At 35.9% G+C, this 18,318-nt stretch overlaps 2 protein-coding genes across 3 annotated transcripts; both read right to left on the bottom strand.

Annotated features, from left to right (window-relative positions):
• Positions 1 to 1,109: 1,109 nt before the first annotated feature.
• LOC142978017 (putative G-protein coupled receptor Mth-like 11) lies at positions 1,110 to 4,956 on the bottom strand. The gene is made up of 8 exons (XM_076122234.1): positions 4,586 to 4,956; positions 4,159 to 4,354; positions 3,683 to 3,868; positions 3,245 to 3,323; positions 2,657 to 2,832; positions 2,234 to 2,387; positions 1,674 to 1,850; positions 1,110 to 1,308 (listed from the first exon to the last, which is right to left on the bottom strand). The coding sequence occupies exons 1-8, from the start codon at positions 4,925 to 4,927 to the stop codon at positions 1,173 to 1,175; spliced, it is 1,446 nt and encodes a 481-aa protein (XP_075978349.1). The 5' UTR covers positions 4,928 to 4,956; the 3' UTR covers positions 1,110 to 1,172.
• A 2,230-nt stretch (positions 4,957 to 7,186) lies between these two features.
• Positions 7,187 to 15,788, bottom strand: LOC142977718 (G-protein coupled receptor Mth-like). 2 transcript variants are annotated; one of them, XM_076121796.1, is made up of 8 exons: positions 15,157 to 15,788; positions 13,243 to 13,429; positions 11,790 to 11,975; positions 11,357 to 11,435; positions 10,705 to 10,883; positions 9,874 to 10,027; positions 9,281 to 9,457; positions 7,187 to 8,688 (listed from the first exon to the last, which is right to left on the bottom strand). In XM_076121796.1, the coding sequence occupies exons 1-8, from the start codon at positions 15,541 to 15,543 to the stop codon at positions 8,547 to 8,549; spliced, it is 1,491 nt and encodes a 496-aa protein (XP_075977911.1). In that variant the 5' UTR covers positions 15,544 to 15,788; the 3' UTR covers positions 7,187 to 8,546. The 2 variants fall into 2 exon arrangements, with proteins under 2 accessions (XP_075977911.1, XP_075977912.1); XM_076121797.1 differs by having other exon boundaries at positions 13,258 to 13,429.
• Positions 15,789 to 18,318: the final 2,530 nt, after the last annotated feature.

Here is an 18,318-nt window from a genome sequence, read left to right as displayed (position 1 = left end):
AAATGCAGACTTTTTTTTTTCCTTTACGAGAACTTTAAAAAAACTCTCAGTCAATTTCTCCCTGAATGAATCTTCTCAAGTTTAATTAAATAGAACAAAAATATTTTACGCTTAACATAGAATAGGGTTACTAATATAGGTATAAGGAATATTGTTACTAACGAAGTGAATCGCCTAAGGCTTGCTACACACTTATTCGGTTTGGAACGTTCGGTATGGCAGTATTTATCGAACAACAAAATCGACTCGAACCGACTTCTTTGACTTGTGTTGGGTTGTTCCTTCGGGTCCCATCGTTAAAATTCTGTTTAAGCATTTAGATCACAAAATGCAAAAGAAAAATGCTGCTGATGTCGAGCGACATTTTTCCCAAACATTATCTACACGTATTTGGTTTTACCCGGCTAGGCCGATTACAGCCGAACAGAATACGTGTGTAGCAAGCTTTATTTGTAAAGTTGTAGATAAATAATTTACTATTATACCTTTATTACATTTATTATAACACTAATTCGTATTTTACTTACAAATAACCTACAATAATTACCACTTCGATTAATATAATCGATATATAATGTGGCCTACTTTATTATTATTTAAATTCATTATCTAATAAACATAATCTCTCCTAGAAACATGACAAATCAAATGTGAAGCAAAAGTAAACATGCAACGCAAAAGTTTAACAGCTTTTATATTTGTACACTTTGGAGGCACCACCCGGTTTAACTAACGGTTGAATAATAACATTTTAAGTACTCATCATTTTAAACTTTCACGTTGCATGTTTTACATAATAGAAGACGAGAAATTAATGTAACTAGCATTTTATCTAGGGGCCAGTCAGCTTGCGACCACGGCCAATGTAATCTGCGCCGCAATGTCAGATATTCCTGAGTAAAATGCATGTTCGCGTTAATTTTCCATAATATGTATCATAATGTATTAGAACGGAGAAAAAGGTTTTTCGCATTATAATATGTATGAACTTGTAATAAAATTTCTTGGGCTTCAAGAATCACAAATGAGTACACGGTTCATTAGGTTTCTTTCAGTGAGCTCGTGAGGTACACAAATATCGAGCTTTTGCGTGTAGAGAAAAGATTTTATTACAAGTTCATACATATTATAATGCGAAAAGACTTCTTCCCTGACCTAATATGATGAACATTTTAAGCAGGTATTTCTGCTACTCTACTGTTTCTCGTATGCTGGTTGAGACTTCTATGGCGTTGTCCACGCGTAGCTTCTGACCCTGTGTACATTGACCTATCTAGGTTATTAAAAAGTTTGTTCTCTATGTTGAACCTGCAACAAAAAAGTTACTTTAAGGCAAGTGTAGTGTTTAGGGGTTGCGGTTGAAGAGCCTAGCACGAGTGGAGCACGGACCGTATAAATGACTAATTAGGCAATATCATTGTTTTTCGATTAAACGTCGATCATTGCTTGTTCCTGCTCGAAATATGTTTATTGAAGTTATCAATAACAATATTTTGCATAAAGTTAAACTTTATTTTTGACAAACCAATTTATTTTTGATAGATATTTGATTCATGATAAAAAATATATATATATTAATTTAAAAAAAAATGATTCATAATAGTGAATGGTGGTAGAAAATCTCTTCTTGAAAGCTGCTGATTAAATATAAAAGTTACGTAAATTATTCTTACCTTTTGCATAGTAAAATGTAAACACGTTTGTTGCAAACAAATATGTAGAAGTAAAAGATTCCGATGAAAATGTTGAAAAACGCAACGATGATATAAGCTAGTAGAGGTAGTTCGGACAAAAGTTCCAGTGCCCAACTAATACCCATAATTACGAACATTTTCCCGTACATGCGAAATCTGAAATAAAAAGGCATACAATTATTTAAATTTCCTATCCCGTACTTGGTGGTGGATTCAGGCCAAACTCTCGTACGTTACAGGAGGAGAACCTCACAGCAGTGACAGACTTACTAATTTCAAAATCAAGTTATAAACTACCAAGCATCGAAATCTGTAGCGCAATTCTGTATAATCTGTACTGTCGAGTATCCAGAGTTTGACATTTCGAATGCACTGTTAAAATAGTTCCTACGACGCCCGTTAGAGGCGCTGATCAGATTTTCATACAAAATTTCTCGATGACAAGCTGGTTGTCGGTCTATTACTATCGACTTGGTTTCTGCCAATAATTTTGGACAGAACTTTTTTCAAAAACTTTGAATTAAAATTTATATACTAACCTGTCTTTATTTGTCTGCGTACTCCGCGAGTCAGGGTTGGCAGTGAGATTGCGATGTGACAACCAGAGACTCTTCGCCGTAAGAAGGACCAGCACCATATTAATTCCTATGAGTAAGCCGATCGGTAGGTCCATGTATATTTGTCTCGATTCCACTGAAAACATACAAGTATCCTATTAATATTATAAATGCGAAAGTTTTTGAGAATGTATGTATAAATGGATTTTTGTTACTCTTTCACGCAAATACTACTGAACCGATTACGATGAAATTTAGCATTTTTGTAAGTAGCTAAAGACCCAGAATACATATATACCTCTTAACAGACCCTTTACTAACAATCCCCAAAATTTCAGCTTTGCTAAAATAACGTAGGTCTGGCAGCTCTGGGATCTTGGACTATTAAGTCAGTAACAAAATTACCTTCTGCAAAACATTTTCTGAAGGGAGGTGCATGTTGTGGGTCTGTGAAGAGCTCCTGTCGGTCCACTATGACAGCGATAATGGTCACCAACGCCGGGCTACCCCAAGCATAAACACAGTACCGCCTAAACGTTCGCCAATCGAAGTCATTTTTTCTCGTCGGGAGTACTTCGTTTCTGCAAACAAAGATTTTTTTTATTAGTATAAAGATAAAAAGAACACCCGCGTTTTATCGAGAAACAGAGAACAGGGCTGGATCAAACGCATCCACGTTTCGCCATTTTCAATGCAATTCCCAAAATAAAAAGTCTAATTTAAACGCGATATACCGGGTACAGTCCGAGCTGCTATGAATTAATAAATATAATTATTCTAATTAAAATCACACTTGCTTTGCCAGCAATTTAGCCCGGGACATCTTAGGTCAGCAGTCGCATACCACAGACCAAAAAGGCATTTTAATTTATGTTATTCAATTCATTCTTATTGTTTTTTCATCCGGGTGGTTTAACCTGTTCAAACGAATGTATTATTTTCTTGGACACCGTTAATAAATAGATTATACCTCTAATAAACTTTAATACGTACGTAACAGCGTACCACAAGTCGAAAGACATGACATTCAACCATAAGAAACTGGCCAAGAAGAAATAATAAACTGCTGGACCTGAAAATGAAAACGTTAGCATATTATTAACGTTATCGAATACTAGCTTTTACCCGCGACTTCGTCCGCCACCTGAATTTTCCCATGGAAATGCGTCATTTTTGCGGGGTAAAAAGTAGCCTATGTCTTTTTTCGGGTATCAAAATATCTCCATACCGAATTAATACCACTCGGCTTTCACTGCTTGTTATGAGCTAAAAGATTTTTTATTTATGAGATTTTTATTTGCACTAATTGTTTGTTAATTATTTGCACGATATTTATAATGACATTTTAAATTATTTACAGCAATAATAAATTAACTATATATATATAAAAATAGACAAAAATAAATAAAATAAAGATTAAATTTATCTTACTCAGTTTTTGGCAAGCTGGGCCATCCATTTCGGCCATGTTCAAAAGCAATACTGGCTTTAAAATGTAGAATACAGTGAGAGACAGTAGGTATGCTTGTGTCAATGCAGCTTTAAAATTCTGCAGCTCAGGGATCAGTCTGCATACTAACAGCACCAACATCATAAAAAATGCTGATATTAACATTCCTGAAAAAAAAATGTAATTTATCATTCAACTAGCTGACCCGCGCAACTTCGCTTGCGTCACATAAGAGAGAATGGGTCAAGATTTTCCCCGTTGTTGTTACATTTTTTATTGCTACTCCCGGTTTCTAAGGTACATTTAACGATAGTTTATCTATTCAATAGCGTTAAAACTCATATAAAAAAAACGCTGTTGAATAGATTAACTACCGCTAAATGTACTCAGAAACCGGGGGTAAGTGGAATCAGGGAAAGAAATTCAAAATAAAGAAACATTGTTGAATAACACAAACCTGTTGCAGAAAATATGGTTTTTGTCTTAGCATCAGGGTCATTTTGATGGAGAGCACTGTACATGAAAACGACGTCAGGTTTCCAGCCTTCAGGAGTTAGAACAATTTCATGCTTAAATCCAATGCAAAATTGAAGTTTGGATGTGTCCCGGCAAGGTATGTCTGGTAATCTGATTTCACTGCGCAAGGAGCCATCCTGAAATAAAAATTACTCACGCTTGTCGTTATATTTCAAAATCGGTGCAACTTACCTTATTGACACGTACGCCACACAGTTACCCCCAGTGACCAGTGAAATGTCCGAACGCACAGCGATGCATTCGCGATATTAAGAAAGATAGAGCGATATTTCGCAAACGCATACGTAAATTTTACGCAGACTATCGTTCTAGGGTTAATAAGGATAGATATACATATAATAACTCACCTCTAAAATACGAAATTTACATCCAACAAATTGTATACTTAAGTCTGGATCTGACAGCAAATCATTCTGAACAAAATCATACTTAAAACTCAAATGATTCGTGTAGTTAACTTTTATTATAAATTCTGGTTTTATCGGCGTGATACACCCTGTTTTGTTTTTCACTGTTGCTATAATTTGTCCGTCCGGGCAACACTTTGCAACACAATTTCTGTTAGCACAATAATCCTTTACTTTTATCGTTTTATAATTCATTAAACTCCATGTTGAGTCCTCCAAACTGTAACTTTTCACTTGATAGATAAAAAATACGAATAAAATTAAATATACTGTGAACTGCATGTTGCGTTCGATGCGACGAGTGACAACCAGTAGAGGTCTCGCCTTTTTCCTTGTTTGAGAATTGATGTCGGGTTTCCAGTAGCGTCAACATTGTTATTAGTGGGAATAATGTATTTATTTCATATTCATTTATTTGTGACGTCATACACGAGGGAACGTAATGACAACTTATAGCTAAAACTAGCTGACCCGCGCAACTTCGCTTGCGTCACCTAAGAGAGAATGGGTCATAATTTTCCCCGTTTTTGTAGCATTTCTCATTGCTACTCCGCTCCTAACGGCCCTAGCGTGATGTTTTACAGCCTAGTTTTTCCTCGATAAATGGACTATCTAACACTAAAAGAATTTTTCAAATCGGACCAGTAGATCCTGAGATTAGCGCGTTCAAACAAACAAACAAACTCTTCAGCTTTATAATATTAGTATAGATGTAATGAAACATTTATAAATATTAAGAGGACCAGTAGCTCGATTCTCTACCACTTTCGATTACCGACAACCGGCTATCGAGAAATTTTGCATGAAAATCTGATCAGCACCTGTAGCGGGCTCCGTAGGAACTATTTTGGCAGTACATTTTAAATGTCAAACTCTTGATATTCGACAGTATCAACTGTAGAGAATTGCGCTACAGTAATTTGGTGGATATTTGAAAAATTTAAAAGCTTTATATCAATTGAGTGAATACCTCTGCGCTGGTTTTACGGGTTCGAATCCTGGATTGGACTCAAAAAGTTACTCCTGTTTTTTAATGTTAAGAAATTCTCAGTGTTGCACTTTGAGCACGAAAGCCGTCGGTCCTGTGACCTTTTTCTGATCGTGACGGTAACCCGTTCCACCGGGCTTTGAGAGTGGGGAATAAACAGGTTCCGAATAAAGACGTATATAGTGCAGGACTGCGTTGGTTTTTTATTGAATCAACATCGTTTATAGCAATATATGGTGCGTTTATTGTTTCTATATACCGAAGATGATATGTAAACTTTGAAATAAATCCTCAGACATTCTGTGTGTAGAGCTCATTACTCACCTATGTACATATCAGCCTAGCCTTTCATACATTTTGGAGTCGGCTTCTAGTCTCACCGGATGCAGCTGAATACCAGTGCTTTACATGGAGCGACTGCCTACCGGGTCTACACAACCAAATTACCTGGGTTACAACACGATAAGAAGACTGAGACCTTCGGTAAGACTGGTTGTCAGACTTGCAAGCTTCTCACTACTGTTAACGACTGTCAAAGATCTTTGATAATGACAGCCAGGACCGACAATTTAACTTGCCTTCCGAACAAGGAGGAACTCGATATGTATAAGATGGTAACCCATCCACAGAACAACCTCGACAAACTTAGCTAAACCTCAGAGATCCGCGCGGCGGTTGTTAACTAAGCCACGAGCTTTTCCCGTTACTCAATGTGCAGCACAATAATATTTACGACGATAGACGTTAAGGAAGATAAAGGCAATAATTCTATGGCTATACCAGCATTCACACAGACGCGTTGACGTCATAGCTTCAACTGAAAACGTTTGTATTGTATGTAGGTAGTTGATATATTATGACGGCATAAAACAAAAATGACAATTACCTTCCACCAGGCGTATTTTGTACCTATCCCAGTTGACAATTATTTGTTGCCCGTGTTTGCCGTTGGTTTTCCCATAACATTCTGGTGATTAATACATTACAAATGTCAAAACAATAATGTAGTACCTACTACCTAGTGCGTAGCTTTCAAATTGACGCACATTAGTTGTCAACTATGATAATACGCCGATATTTGACGACACGACGATGCGGACGTCAGTGGCGCAGAGGGTAAGTTCGTCGCCAGGCATCTACCATTGCGTCGGGAAGACGTGGGTTCGATTGCCACAAGAAAACAATTATTTGTGCGATCCACCCATAGTAGTTTCCAGTTTGGTTGTACTAGAAGTTCGTTGTGTCTATGTTTGTAGAAGACCCCGCGAGACAAGGGCAATTTTGACTGAATTATCTCCAGTAAAAAGAGTTGGTCTGTGCGAGACAGAACAACGGAAACTATATTTTATTCCAATAAATTTTCGTAATTTCGTAGCATGTCGTAGTAATTAATGTTAACATGCATTTTATTGACACTGGCTGACATAAAGCCCAGTGACCGTGGCTAAGTGTAGCCGCTGTTATGCAAAGAAAATGCATGTTCGAGTTAATTCCCGAATAATATTACTTCGCATTTTGTCCGGTAAAAATTAAACAAGTACATGTATCAAACTTGTATCTTATATATTCTAGTCGTTATGTCTAAGTCTTGCTACAAACATATTCGCTAACCTGTTTACTTGTTCATCGGGTTCATCTACAAATATTTGGTATTAACGACCGGCTAGGCCAATTACTGCCGAGCCAAATTTGTGTATAGCCTAAGAAAACGTTCATATCTGACGGAAGATACGTCGAGCGTAACTAAATTTGTATGGGCTTCGCACCGACGCATCATTGGTTGAGTTTGAACAGTCGAGAGTTTTTGTATACATTTTTCTGTTCTGACGTTGCGTGACCGATAATACGCGACGTTTGTTCCGTCAGATATGAACCTTCCCTAAATCTACGAGCTTATAAATGCTTAAATTATCAAACTTCACCTCACCCGAAGTGACTTTTGCAATTCATGGTCTCAAATCCACTCATCTCTATCAGCCTAACCTAAACCTTAACCTGTAAATTAATTCCTAATGATATGTATAATTACTTAAAATAAACTAGTGCTAGACTATCTTAACAAATTATACACTAACATCTTCTTCGAGAATCACTTCAAATACTAGTGGTAACCGCATGATTCTGACTTTGACTTTATCGTGAACGAACAAACTGACGCGGCGAGAAGACTTTATTTTACAAATTAGTGTTTAATACTGTTTTTTTAATAAATACAGTCTCTGAGAATACAGTACAAAATTTACCATCCTCCACTCTTATTGACTATCGAAAACTGACTAGCTATCAATAATTTTTGTATAAAAAATTTATCAGCGCCTCTAGCGGACTTCGTAGAAACTATTTTGGTAGTTCATTTTTAATGTCAAACTCACGATACTCGATAGTACCGACTTTATAGAACAGCGTGAAATTAATTTTTTTTATCTAGCCTATTTCTGTGTCCCACTGCTGAGCAAAGGCCTCTCCCCTAGACTTCCAGTCCCCTCGGTCGCTTGCTGCTTCCGGCCAATCTTCCATGAACGCGTCTATGTCGTCCCGCCATCTCCGTTTGGGCCTTCCCCGTTGCCGCCGACCATCTTGTGACACCCACTTCGTGGCTATATTAGCCCATCTCTCATACAAATAATCTCTCGTAAATTTCATACCTTGTAAAATTTCATTTAAAAAACCAGTTGGTACTGCAACCACTTGCGCGGAACCAACTTATACCACTAGGTTCTTGCAATAGTTAATAAAATTATATTATTGTAACTCTAACCCCCGGTTTTTGAGGTACATATATTTAGCAGTAGTTATCTAATCAATAGCGTTAAAGCTCATATAAACATGACATTGAGAATAAATAAACTAACGCTAAATGTACCTCAGAAACCGGGCATTAGCCAAATACACATTATTTTTAACAAAGAGCTTTCAAGCAGCGGAGACGGGGCCCTCGGAAGGTTCCTCATTTTTTTTCAGATTCTTGCTGTAAACCGCGCTCAGTGAGGAACTCTTGGTGTTGTTATGTCCAGATGAATTAAAACGATCTGCATATTCACTACGAACGTTAAACCTATAAGTAAAAATGGAATCAAAATTAAAGTAAAGGAATAAAAACCTTTAAAGCAAACAATCTTCTTGTCTTCTCAAAAGATGACTTCCGCACTAAAATCGACTCGTGTGTCGCGCGGGACTTTTACAAACATACAAACAAGAGATACAAAGTGCTACTAGAATAAAAAAAAACTACATATTTGTGGACCCAAATATTTGTTTCGTATAGGAATCGAACTCAAGACTTCCCGGCACACTGCTACGGTATGGCGACATTCATGACCACTGCGCTACGAAGGCCGTTAGAACAGGATTGGCAAAGATAATTTCGTAAATTTATGTCAAAAAATGTTTTTTTATTCATTAGCTAACAAAAATAACTTTAATTGTTTAAAAAGTATTAAATATTACTGCTACCTTTGCAGTCATGGTTTCGATTTCCATACGAAACAAATATCCACGAATAGTTGCTTCGGGTCTGTTTGTAGGTACTATGTTATCCATTGTTCGTATAATTGTAAAAATCAACCCATACCTCTATTTCTTAGAACCGAAGTTGTAGAATAAAAATAATCTAAATGACATTTGACAGTTGTTCAGAGTTCACTGACCTCTTGCACAGCATCCGTATGATGGATTTCTTGCATACAAAGATGATAAATATCGCAACACCAATGAATAGATTGTAGGAGCTCGTGATAACTAAGTTGACGAAGTTTTGATTAGTTATCAACTCCAGACACCAGCCGACGCCAGTCAATACAAATATTTTTATGAAGATCGCAAATCTGCAAAATAAAAATCAGTACTACAGTCCGAACAGTTAGTAGAACCTTGCAAGGTTTGCGGTTGGCGGATACAAACAAAATTCTAATAGTTATTACTAATTCGATTGGTTAGTGTTCATTTATCGTATAGTTAGTGGTCAACCTAGTGTCGTTGTTCAAGCCGCCCGAAAGGCCTTGGACATGGCTTAACCTGTCATCTTAATTGACAACAACCGGGACCGACTTTTTACGTGCCCTCCGAAGCACGGAGACGCTAAGTTCAAGTACCACTATGTGGTCACCCATCTATATAAAGACCGCACAAACGGTTGCTTAACCCACAGATTGTTTACCGACCGGTGAGCAACTGTAACTAGTTCGATTATTTGACTTCAATCTATATGAAATTTGAATAAATAAAAATAATCATTAAATACCTGTCTCCACTGCTTTTGGTGCGCTTCGAATCCATAGTTCCCTTGATGGCCTTTTTGATTGCCCAAATATTGTACGCGATCAAGATGAAGAACAAACAATTTAACAATGTCAATATACCCATAGGTATGTGAGTATAAATCTGCATTGATTTTACTGAAAAAAATATATGAAAAACATCAATATCACTAAATGTTTAAAAAGCTCGTTAAATTTAAAAAATGTAGTGCTTGGTCATTCTTAATATATAATAGAATTAAAATTAATACTAAGCTATGACAAACAATAAAAAACAACAAATACAATTCATAAAAGTAGGTTAGTTCTTCTGTGCGTGTAGAATTCGTCCGCATCGCTGTCGGTCAGAAACATGCCCAAAAGGAATTGCCACATAGTATGATATTGCTGGTACGCGCGTATGTTGGGCTAGAAGCAGGCCAGCCTATTTAGTGGTCACGAGTAGCGTCGAATAGACATTGCCTATTTTTTTTGCAGGTATGCTGTAATATATTGCAATAGATTGCTGCATGCCTCGCTCCAGTAGAGAAAGCGGAGTACGTCCAGCTCTCCCGCCAGCATTTCGGCTTGAATTGGGCATACCGACAAAAAATCTGACGGGTTTCCTTCGACGAACACCATAAAGCTAACAAATCTCTGCATCACCCTAAGGTAGACTGGCAGAAAATGCCCCTGGCATTAAATCCGCCTTTATACAAATTTGTATATTAAGTTTAAATAAATAAATAAATAAATAAAGTGGCCAGGACGCGTTACCTACAATTGGATACTCCGCAAACATATTGCGTAACCAATAGTAAAGAAGCTATACCAACCGTCAGAAGCGCAAGTCTTGAAGGGAACTTTAATATCACTGCCCGCATCCAGTTCGAGTCTGTCAATGAGGACCAGCATGACCGTGAACAGCACAGGCACGGCAGAGCCGTATACACAATACATAAGGAACTTCATCACCTCGCCACGACGATCAATGTCTTTCATTTTACGCATACCTCTGCAATTAAAAGCAATTTTTAATACTGCCATATTGATCTCCAGAACGAATGAAAATTCAAAAGAATAGCCGACCATTCGTTTGCCATGCAAGTGGTCAAGGGTGTTTTTTTAACTCATTACTTTTCCGCTGCTGGGCAAGGGTCTCCTCCCGTATGAGGGAGGGGATAGGCCTTGAGTTTACCACGCTGGCCAAGTGTGGATTAGGGACTTTGCATGTCCTCAATAAATGTATAAGACAAATTTTATAGACACACATAACTTCGAAAAGTTATTGATGTGTTGCCTCGGGTTTGAACTGGCGTCTACTCGGCTATGACTGCTGTATATTAAAAATAATTATCACTTTACGGTGAAGGATAACATCGTGATAAGAGTTAAGACCTTGCACGTGTAAAACGTTATTTTAATTCGTTTTCACATTTTCAAAAGTGCATTTTAGAGAGAGAGAGAGCAAAATAAAAGCTTACTTACCGCGTGGTCGACCACAAATCGTAGGACATAACGTTCAACCAAAAGAAACTGGATAGAGTGAAGTAGTAAACTGCGGGACCTGAAAATACAAAAAGAGACTAATAAGGCTTGATTTTTTCCTACGCTGACGTCGAGCGCGTACGTCGTACAGATGTTTCTATGCAATGTACTAAGTATAGTGCGCTATCACCGTAGAAAGAAGCCTCATTAGTTATTAGCTTTATAAATTGTTAAAGGGAATGCTCACTGCTCAGTTGTAATAAAATTTACATAATTTAGTTGTTTTTCATAATATTACGAGATGATTCCGTTAGTTATTACATGGGACTAACATTGTCATGTGCGAAACGTGGGCGTATTTCATACACCTCTATCTAAAACTTCAGTTATAACAATTGTAATATTATGTATGTATGTTTAATAAATGACTTACTGAGATTTCGACATGCTTCTTCATTAAGGTAACTAACGCTGAGCAAACGAGCCGATTGCAAAACATAGAAGCAGAATAAATTCGCGAGGTACGCCATAAAGATCTTCCCGGCAAGGTTGCGAAGATTTGGCAACACACTATATACTATGAGCACGAGGAATATAAACACGGCCGATATCAGCATACCTGAAAATATAAGAAAACTAGATGAAAACCCGGCTTCTCTCGGGTGTATTTTGCTACGGCAATTTCTGTGATCGCCGTAGCAAGTGACTGACCCGTCTGAATAACGAAACACGGTTTGAAATGTATATATTGTTCAATCTATTTTAAATAAACGCCTAAAAACTATTTTAAATAAAACCTAAATCAAACACAAAAAAAAAAAATGTTCAGCTTGTCTTGTTGTTGGGCAAAGGTCACCGAAAAAAAAGATTTTTTTTCATGTTCGCTAAAGACTTGCCCAAAATTCTATTTTTTATTATGTTATTTTTTGCTTTTATGTTTTTGATGTAGGGTTTATTTAAAGTATTTTTTGTTATTATTATGAAGATAATTAAGTATTAGTTATTATAAATAGTAAAAAGTAGTTACATTATATAAAATGAAGTAAATATTCACTAACGAAGTACTAATTTGATTAGTTATTTTTCCTTGATTACTTATCAAGAGGTAAATAAATAAATGAAATTAAATGCTTTGACACAAACATAATAATAATTACTTATTTTTCTCTATAAATATAAAATGCATATTTTTCTAACAATCACATCTCAGAAGGACGATTAAATAGACACAGTTAAACAATAGGCATGCTGTGACAAGGTAAGCCCTTGAAATATAAATATGGAAAAAATAAATTTTCCGAATTGGGATAAACTGACCCGCGACTGTGTCTAGTTTACCATTATCCACAAAACGTAGTTTTATTTCGGAGTTTGGTAGCTTTCAAAAAGGTTGGTCTCCTATTACATGAGGCTGACTTTGCAAACGGATAAACGGAGACATATTTCTACATATTCTACACACTTCCCCCCTACATTAATTTATAAAAGGCGCTCCACATTCACACGAGACGTTCAAGCGAGAATCTCCGGAGATTCTCAGCGAGAACTGTAGCGAGGACTTCTTTGGGTAGACACTGTCACAAAGTTCTCAAATAGTTCTCACTACGGTTCTCGCGCTCGATGACGTTGGACGCAGAAGTAACCGCTGCGTGAGAAACAGGCGAGAACGAGTATTGATGGAGTCAATACATGTTCTCGTCAATTCTCATGCTCTCGCGCGCCAAAAAAAACCGTCAAAAGTGGAGAAAATCCGGAGAACGACGCGAAAAATTGAGAAGAATACGCGAATCGCTTCCACATTCACGCTTCTCGTGTTCTCGCGCGATTCTCTTGAGAATGTGGAGCGTCCATAAGGGAATGGGAGCGTGAATTTAAAAATATCTTACAAATACTATCAAAACCTGCTGAACTGAAGACAGTTTTTTTATCTGCTTCCGAATTGTCGCTCGTGTATCGGTAATACAAGAGTAAATGACTTTCGTAAAGCAGAAAATCTATGCAATATCCCAGTTGATTTATACGATGGGTGCATAATGTTGTATCGTTTTCTGGTTCTGCGTACAACGATCCATCCTGCAAAGAAAAAAGAACTAAAATTACATACTTACATACATAAAATCACGTTCTTATTCTAATGTCCTCCTGGCCGATAATCGGTTACGGCGGCCAGTTTTATTGAAACTAGCCAAATTAGTAAACTATAAATCTTATATCCTACAGAACTTTTAAATTGTCCTGACTGATTTTCTGACTGATAATCATCGCAGAACCCAAACTATACAAGTTAGAAATATTTAGATTGTCATCCTATTTTTTTTAATTAATTTTATTGTAATAAAATTATTTAAAATAATATAAATATAAACAAACATATTGAGTTTTAAAATCTTATACTGAACTGGCTTTTTGCCTGCAGCTTAACCTTAGCTTTAGATTCGTTCATATTTAGTGCTCCTCTACACCTCCTAAGGTATCTTCATACGCATCTTATATTATGATATAATTTCAACGACGTTATGTATAAGGTCGGGGAAAAAGTCTTTACGCATTATAGTATGTATGAACTTGTAATAAAATCTTTTCTCTACACAAAAATGCTCGATATTTAGGTACCTCACGAGCTCACTGAAAGAAACCTAATGAACCGTGTACTCATTTGTGATTTTTGAAGCCAAAGAGATTTTATTACAAGTTCATACACGCTATAATGCGAAAAGACTTTTTCCTCGCCCTAATATATTATATTATTTTTATTTTCATAAAATCATTATTTTCTATGACTTTATTAATATAATTATTATTTAATTATGACACCTACACATTTGTGTATGGCGTGTGTGCTGTACGCTGAAAATAAACATATTTTCTTTTTGCTTAGTATTTTTTTTAGACTTTGGACTTGTTATGTATATTCGTTTAGACGAGAAAACGTAAATACGAAATATTTCTAACATGAAAATTATGTGTACATTTTCGAAGAAAACGCGTGTTTTCTCTTTATTGAATTTAAATTCGAATCATTTTTTTACCGGTGCCAACCTTAACCTATGGTATCTCCATTTTCGTAGAATATCCATTTTTGTTGTACATAAAGCATTTTTGTAAACAAAAGTATTTCGCTTCTTGGGTGCGAAATGTTTTTCCCCAAAATCCATGTATTAACAAACTTCCTTAACCGTTAACTGCACGTTAGGCCCAATGCTTAACGTGGTTACCTTGCTGCAATAGCCGTCGCGTATGTAAATAATAAAGTAATAATAAGTAGGTATATAAGTATGTTTATCAGTTATTTGGTAACTATAATACAAGCTTGGCTTAGTTTGAAATCATGTGATGATCAACGACCGTGTGTGAGTTGTCCAATGATATTTATTATGATTATTTATTGTTATTTGAAATAAGACAGAAGATGTGGTGATAATAATATTTTTAGAGGTTAGCACAAGAAATCTCAAGAAGGATTAACGTTAGACAGGTGGCCGGTAGTAAAAACATTAGTCAAATCCCTTGACGGTATTTTTTTGATAATGAACGCATTTCATGCTGCACTGACTCTCACTTAATCTATGAAATGAAGCTGAAGAGTTTGTTTGTTTGTGTGTTAGATAGCCCATTATCGAGGAAGGGTATAGGTTATATATCATCACGCTACAAGCAAAAGGAGCAGAGTACCAGTAAAAAATATTACGATAACGGGGAAAATTATGACCCATGCTCTCTTACGTGACGCAAGCGAAGTTGCACGGGTCAGCTACTGAAGGATAAGGACAAGATGAAGAAGAGTCACAAAAATAACTTACCTCCAAAATCTTGAATCCGCACTCCGGATATAAATAGGTTATGTCTGGGTTGGAAAACTTTCTATGATTTTGAACTAAATTAAAATGTGATATGACATTGTCGGTCTTATTTCCTGGTATTTGCAACTTATGATTCCAATTAAACACATCGATTACAGAAAAACTTATATCGATTTTGGAATCGTTGCCGACAGGCGTATAACATTGTACCGTAGTATTAAGTATCATTACTTGATTTAAGGGACAACACTTCGCCAGACAATTTTTATCAACACAATACTTATCAACTTGTACTCTTGCATTGTTCATATCAGTCCAATCAGATTCACTTTTTACTGTTTTAATTCCATTAAAGAGAAGTAGCGACAAAGCAATATACAGGAACATTTTTAGCTATCGATTATGCAGATTTTTTTCCGCTACTAACTATAGCAGTTGTGTACCAACAATCTCATAACACAAACTCGCAAAGAATGACCGACTGCCGATGTATATGGTCACGCTGGGAATATATGTATATCGTTTGACGTATCGTATATATATCGCACCCTGAGTGAAGATAAATTACGATTTTGACACGATTCGGTTTTTTATTAGTTAATTAACAGCATAATCAAAGACCTTATGCCTAGCGGCGTACTTTTGTAAAAAAATATTTGATAGTTCCAGAAACTCGTTATCAGATCCTAACCTTACTATTGGAGCTTACTCTTGACTTTTAAATATTTAATTTATTTGAACAGGGACCTAGCTAACCCGACGAACTTCGTACCGACTAACAGTAGATTCTTAATTTTTTAATTACAAATTAATTTTTTTTCACTCCGTAAGAATATTATAAAAAAATAATTAACTAATACGGTTCACCTTCTCTCGAGATTTGCGCTTAGCAACACATTAAGCGGTTCATTTTATATAAGTATATAGGAAGATTAACAGTAAAACACAATCTAAAAACAAGGAAACTTCGTTATCCATTGAAGTAGGAGGAAACAGGAATAACATAATTAACGTTTGTTTATATAAGTCGGGCTAATCGCAGACCTCGGTCATTACTGACTTGAACCGTCGTTTTACAAGAGGTAATATAAGACAGCGTGCGTGCACACGACAAAATCTATCTAAATATAATATGTACATTTTATATTTGGATAGATATCAATCAAAGGTGATTGACTGACATAGTGATCTACCAACGCACAGTCAAAACCAAAAGACGGATCGGGCTGAAATTTGGCGCGTAGGCATATAGGCATTTTGGTTAATTCTACCCCCAAGGGGAAACAATATGGAATGAAAGTTTGTATAATAATTCTGTCCTAAGTCACAAACCACGCGAAGTCGCAGGCAAAAGCTAATCAGCTGATAATGATTAAAAAAAACGTCGTTCGCGACTTGTAGTTATCGCTGTTTATGCTTATAAAGATTGGGGAAATACAAAGTTATCTTAACTTTTAGAATTAACTGTGTTATTCACGTAATTGTCTCTCGTTATTATTTGTGTTAGTGTTCTTTAACACACTATTTCATCTATACATATAAAATTACTTGTCCCGACTCAATGATTGACTGCTTGACTGTACAAGTTGGCCTTGTATAGTGTAGGAGGGGTGCCTACACCATAAAAGGCCAACTTTAGAAACAAAGGCCAAGGCCAAAGATAGGATTTTTTTGTAATCCACTCCTAAGGGGATGAAATAGGGCATGAAAGTTTGCATGTAAGTTCGTCGTTTTCTTAGCTAACAGCATTAAAATATATGTTTATTTACATTTTCGTTTAATATAAACAAACACGTGTTTCAGTATTTTTGAAAGTTGTCATTGTTACAAATCGAAATTACTTTATTTTGCAATACAAATTGTCGTTCAAAATGTGATTTCGCTTTTGATTGTATATACGTGAATACGTTCCCTAATTAGGTAGATAAACTACATATAATATTAGGTAGAAACCAAAATGCGCTAATTGGTATGATCCTTACAAACTTCCCTTACCTCATTCGCAATCACACATATTGTCATACAGGACCATCATGCGTCAGTTGAACTGTAAATGAATGAATTATTATTATATCGGTAATTATAGAGTTTCCCAAAAGTGACTAATTGTTATCAATAAAAATACCAGCTATTATAAATTACCCATTATTCTGAGAACATGCTTACATCATAATTATCTTTATTAGATAACGTCACGAGATAAAATTTAGCGTAATTTACGCTCACATGATTTTGGGTATTCCACATTTCCATGCGAAACATGAACATTACGTTACTTTAAAAGAGCTTTTTCTTAAGGGCGATAAACCAAATATATTCAAAGTCCTTTTCATTATTAAAAAAAATATCGCATGTAGCGTGTACAATTAATAACAATTAATTATTGCTTATAGTGTGGTATTGATGGGAGTCCTTATAAAATATTAAAAGCATATCCGATAAAACGTATTTTGTATAATTTATGATAAAATTGAATTTGGATTTTTTGGTTTTGTGGCCCTTTGGTTTAAAGCAGGGATCGGTTCAGCAGTTAGGCGATAAGTTGTAACAGTCAGACAGAATTTCGCAATTCGAATAATGACAAGAATTATTAAGGGCTAAATATTATTATACCCGAAGGTGCTATATATGAAATAAATCCACCTTTCGCCATACCAATTATTATTGTTCCTTACACACATACATTCTTACATACATAATATCACGCCATTTTCCTATAGGAGTAGGCTGAGGCCAAACTGCCAAAGAACGCCACTCGGTGCGATCTTTACAAACATAATGTCGAATCTATACTAATATTATAAAGCTGAAGAATTTGTTTGTTTGATTGTTAGTTTGTTTGAACGCGCTAATCTCAGGAACTACTCGTCCGATTTGAAAAATTCTTTCTGTGTTAGATAGTCCATATACCGTCACGCTACGACCAATAGGAGCAGAGAAACAATAAAAAATGTTACAAAAATGGGGAAAATGTTGACCCATTCTCTCTTATGTGACGCAAGCGAAGTTGCGCGGGTCAGCTAGTGCAAAATAAAAATAATTATTACTAGTAAAAGTAGTAAATAATGACTTTTCATACAATTGTGCTTACACCGTCTTGTGGTGACAGGCGGGATAACTGATAAAAATTTCGATTACTAATTTTTAATATATTTTTGCATA

Source organism: Anticarsia gemmatalis, chromosome 13, assembly GCF_050436995.1.
Source record: "Anticarsia gemmatalis isolate Benzon Research Colony breed Stoneville strain chromosome 13, ilAntGemm2 primary, whole genome shotgun sequence".
In the NCBI taxonomy this organism is placed as follows: domain Eukaryota; kingdom Metazoa; phylum Arthropoda; class Insecta; order Lepidoptera; family Erebidae; genus Anticarsia; species Anticarsia gemmatalis.
This window is presented reverse-complemented; position numbering and strand designations above follow the sequence as displayed.

Coding starts and splice junctions, on each gene's coding strand:
- LOC142978017 (XM_076122234.1), bottom strand. CDS start 4,927: ATGCAGTTCACAGTATATTTAATTTTATTCGTATTTTTTATCTATCAA. Junction 4,355..4,585: donor GTAAATTTCGTATTTTAGAG/GTGAGTTATTAT, acceptor TTTTTATTTCAG/GATGGCTCCTTGCGCAGTGA. Junction 3,324..3,682: donor CCCAGCTTGCCAAAAACTGA/GTAAGATAAATT, acceptor TTTCATTTTCAG/GTCCAGCAGTTTATTATTTC.
- LOC142977718 (XM_076121796.1), bottom strand. CDS start 15,543: ATGTTCCTGTATATTGCTTTGTCGCTACTTCTCTTTAATGGAATTAAA. Junction 13,430..15,156: donor GCGGATTCAAGATTTTGGAG/GTAAGTTATTTT, acceptor TTTTCTTTGCAG/GATGGATCGTTGTACGCAGA. Junction 11,436..11,789: donor AGAAGCATGTCGAAATCTCA/GTAAGTCATTTA, acceptor TTGTATTTTCAG/GTCCCGCAGTTTACTACTTC.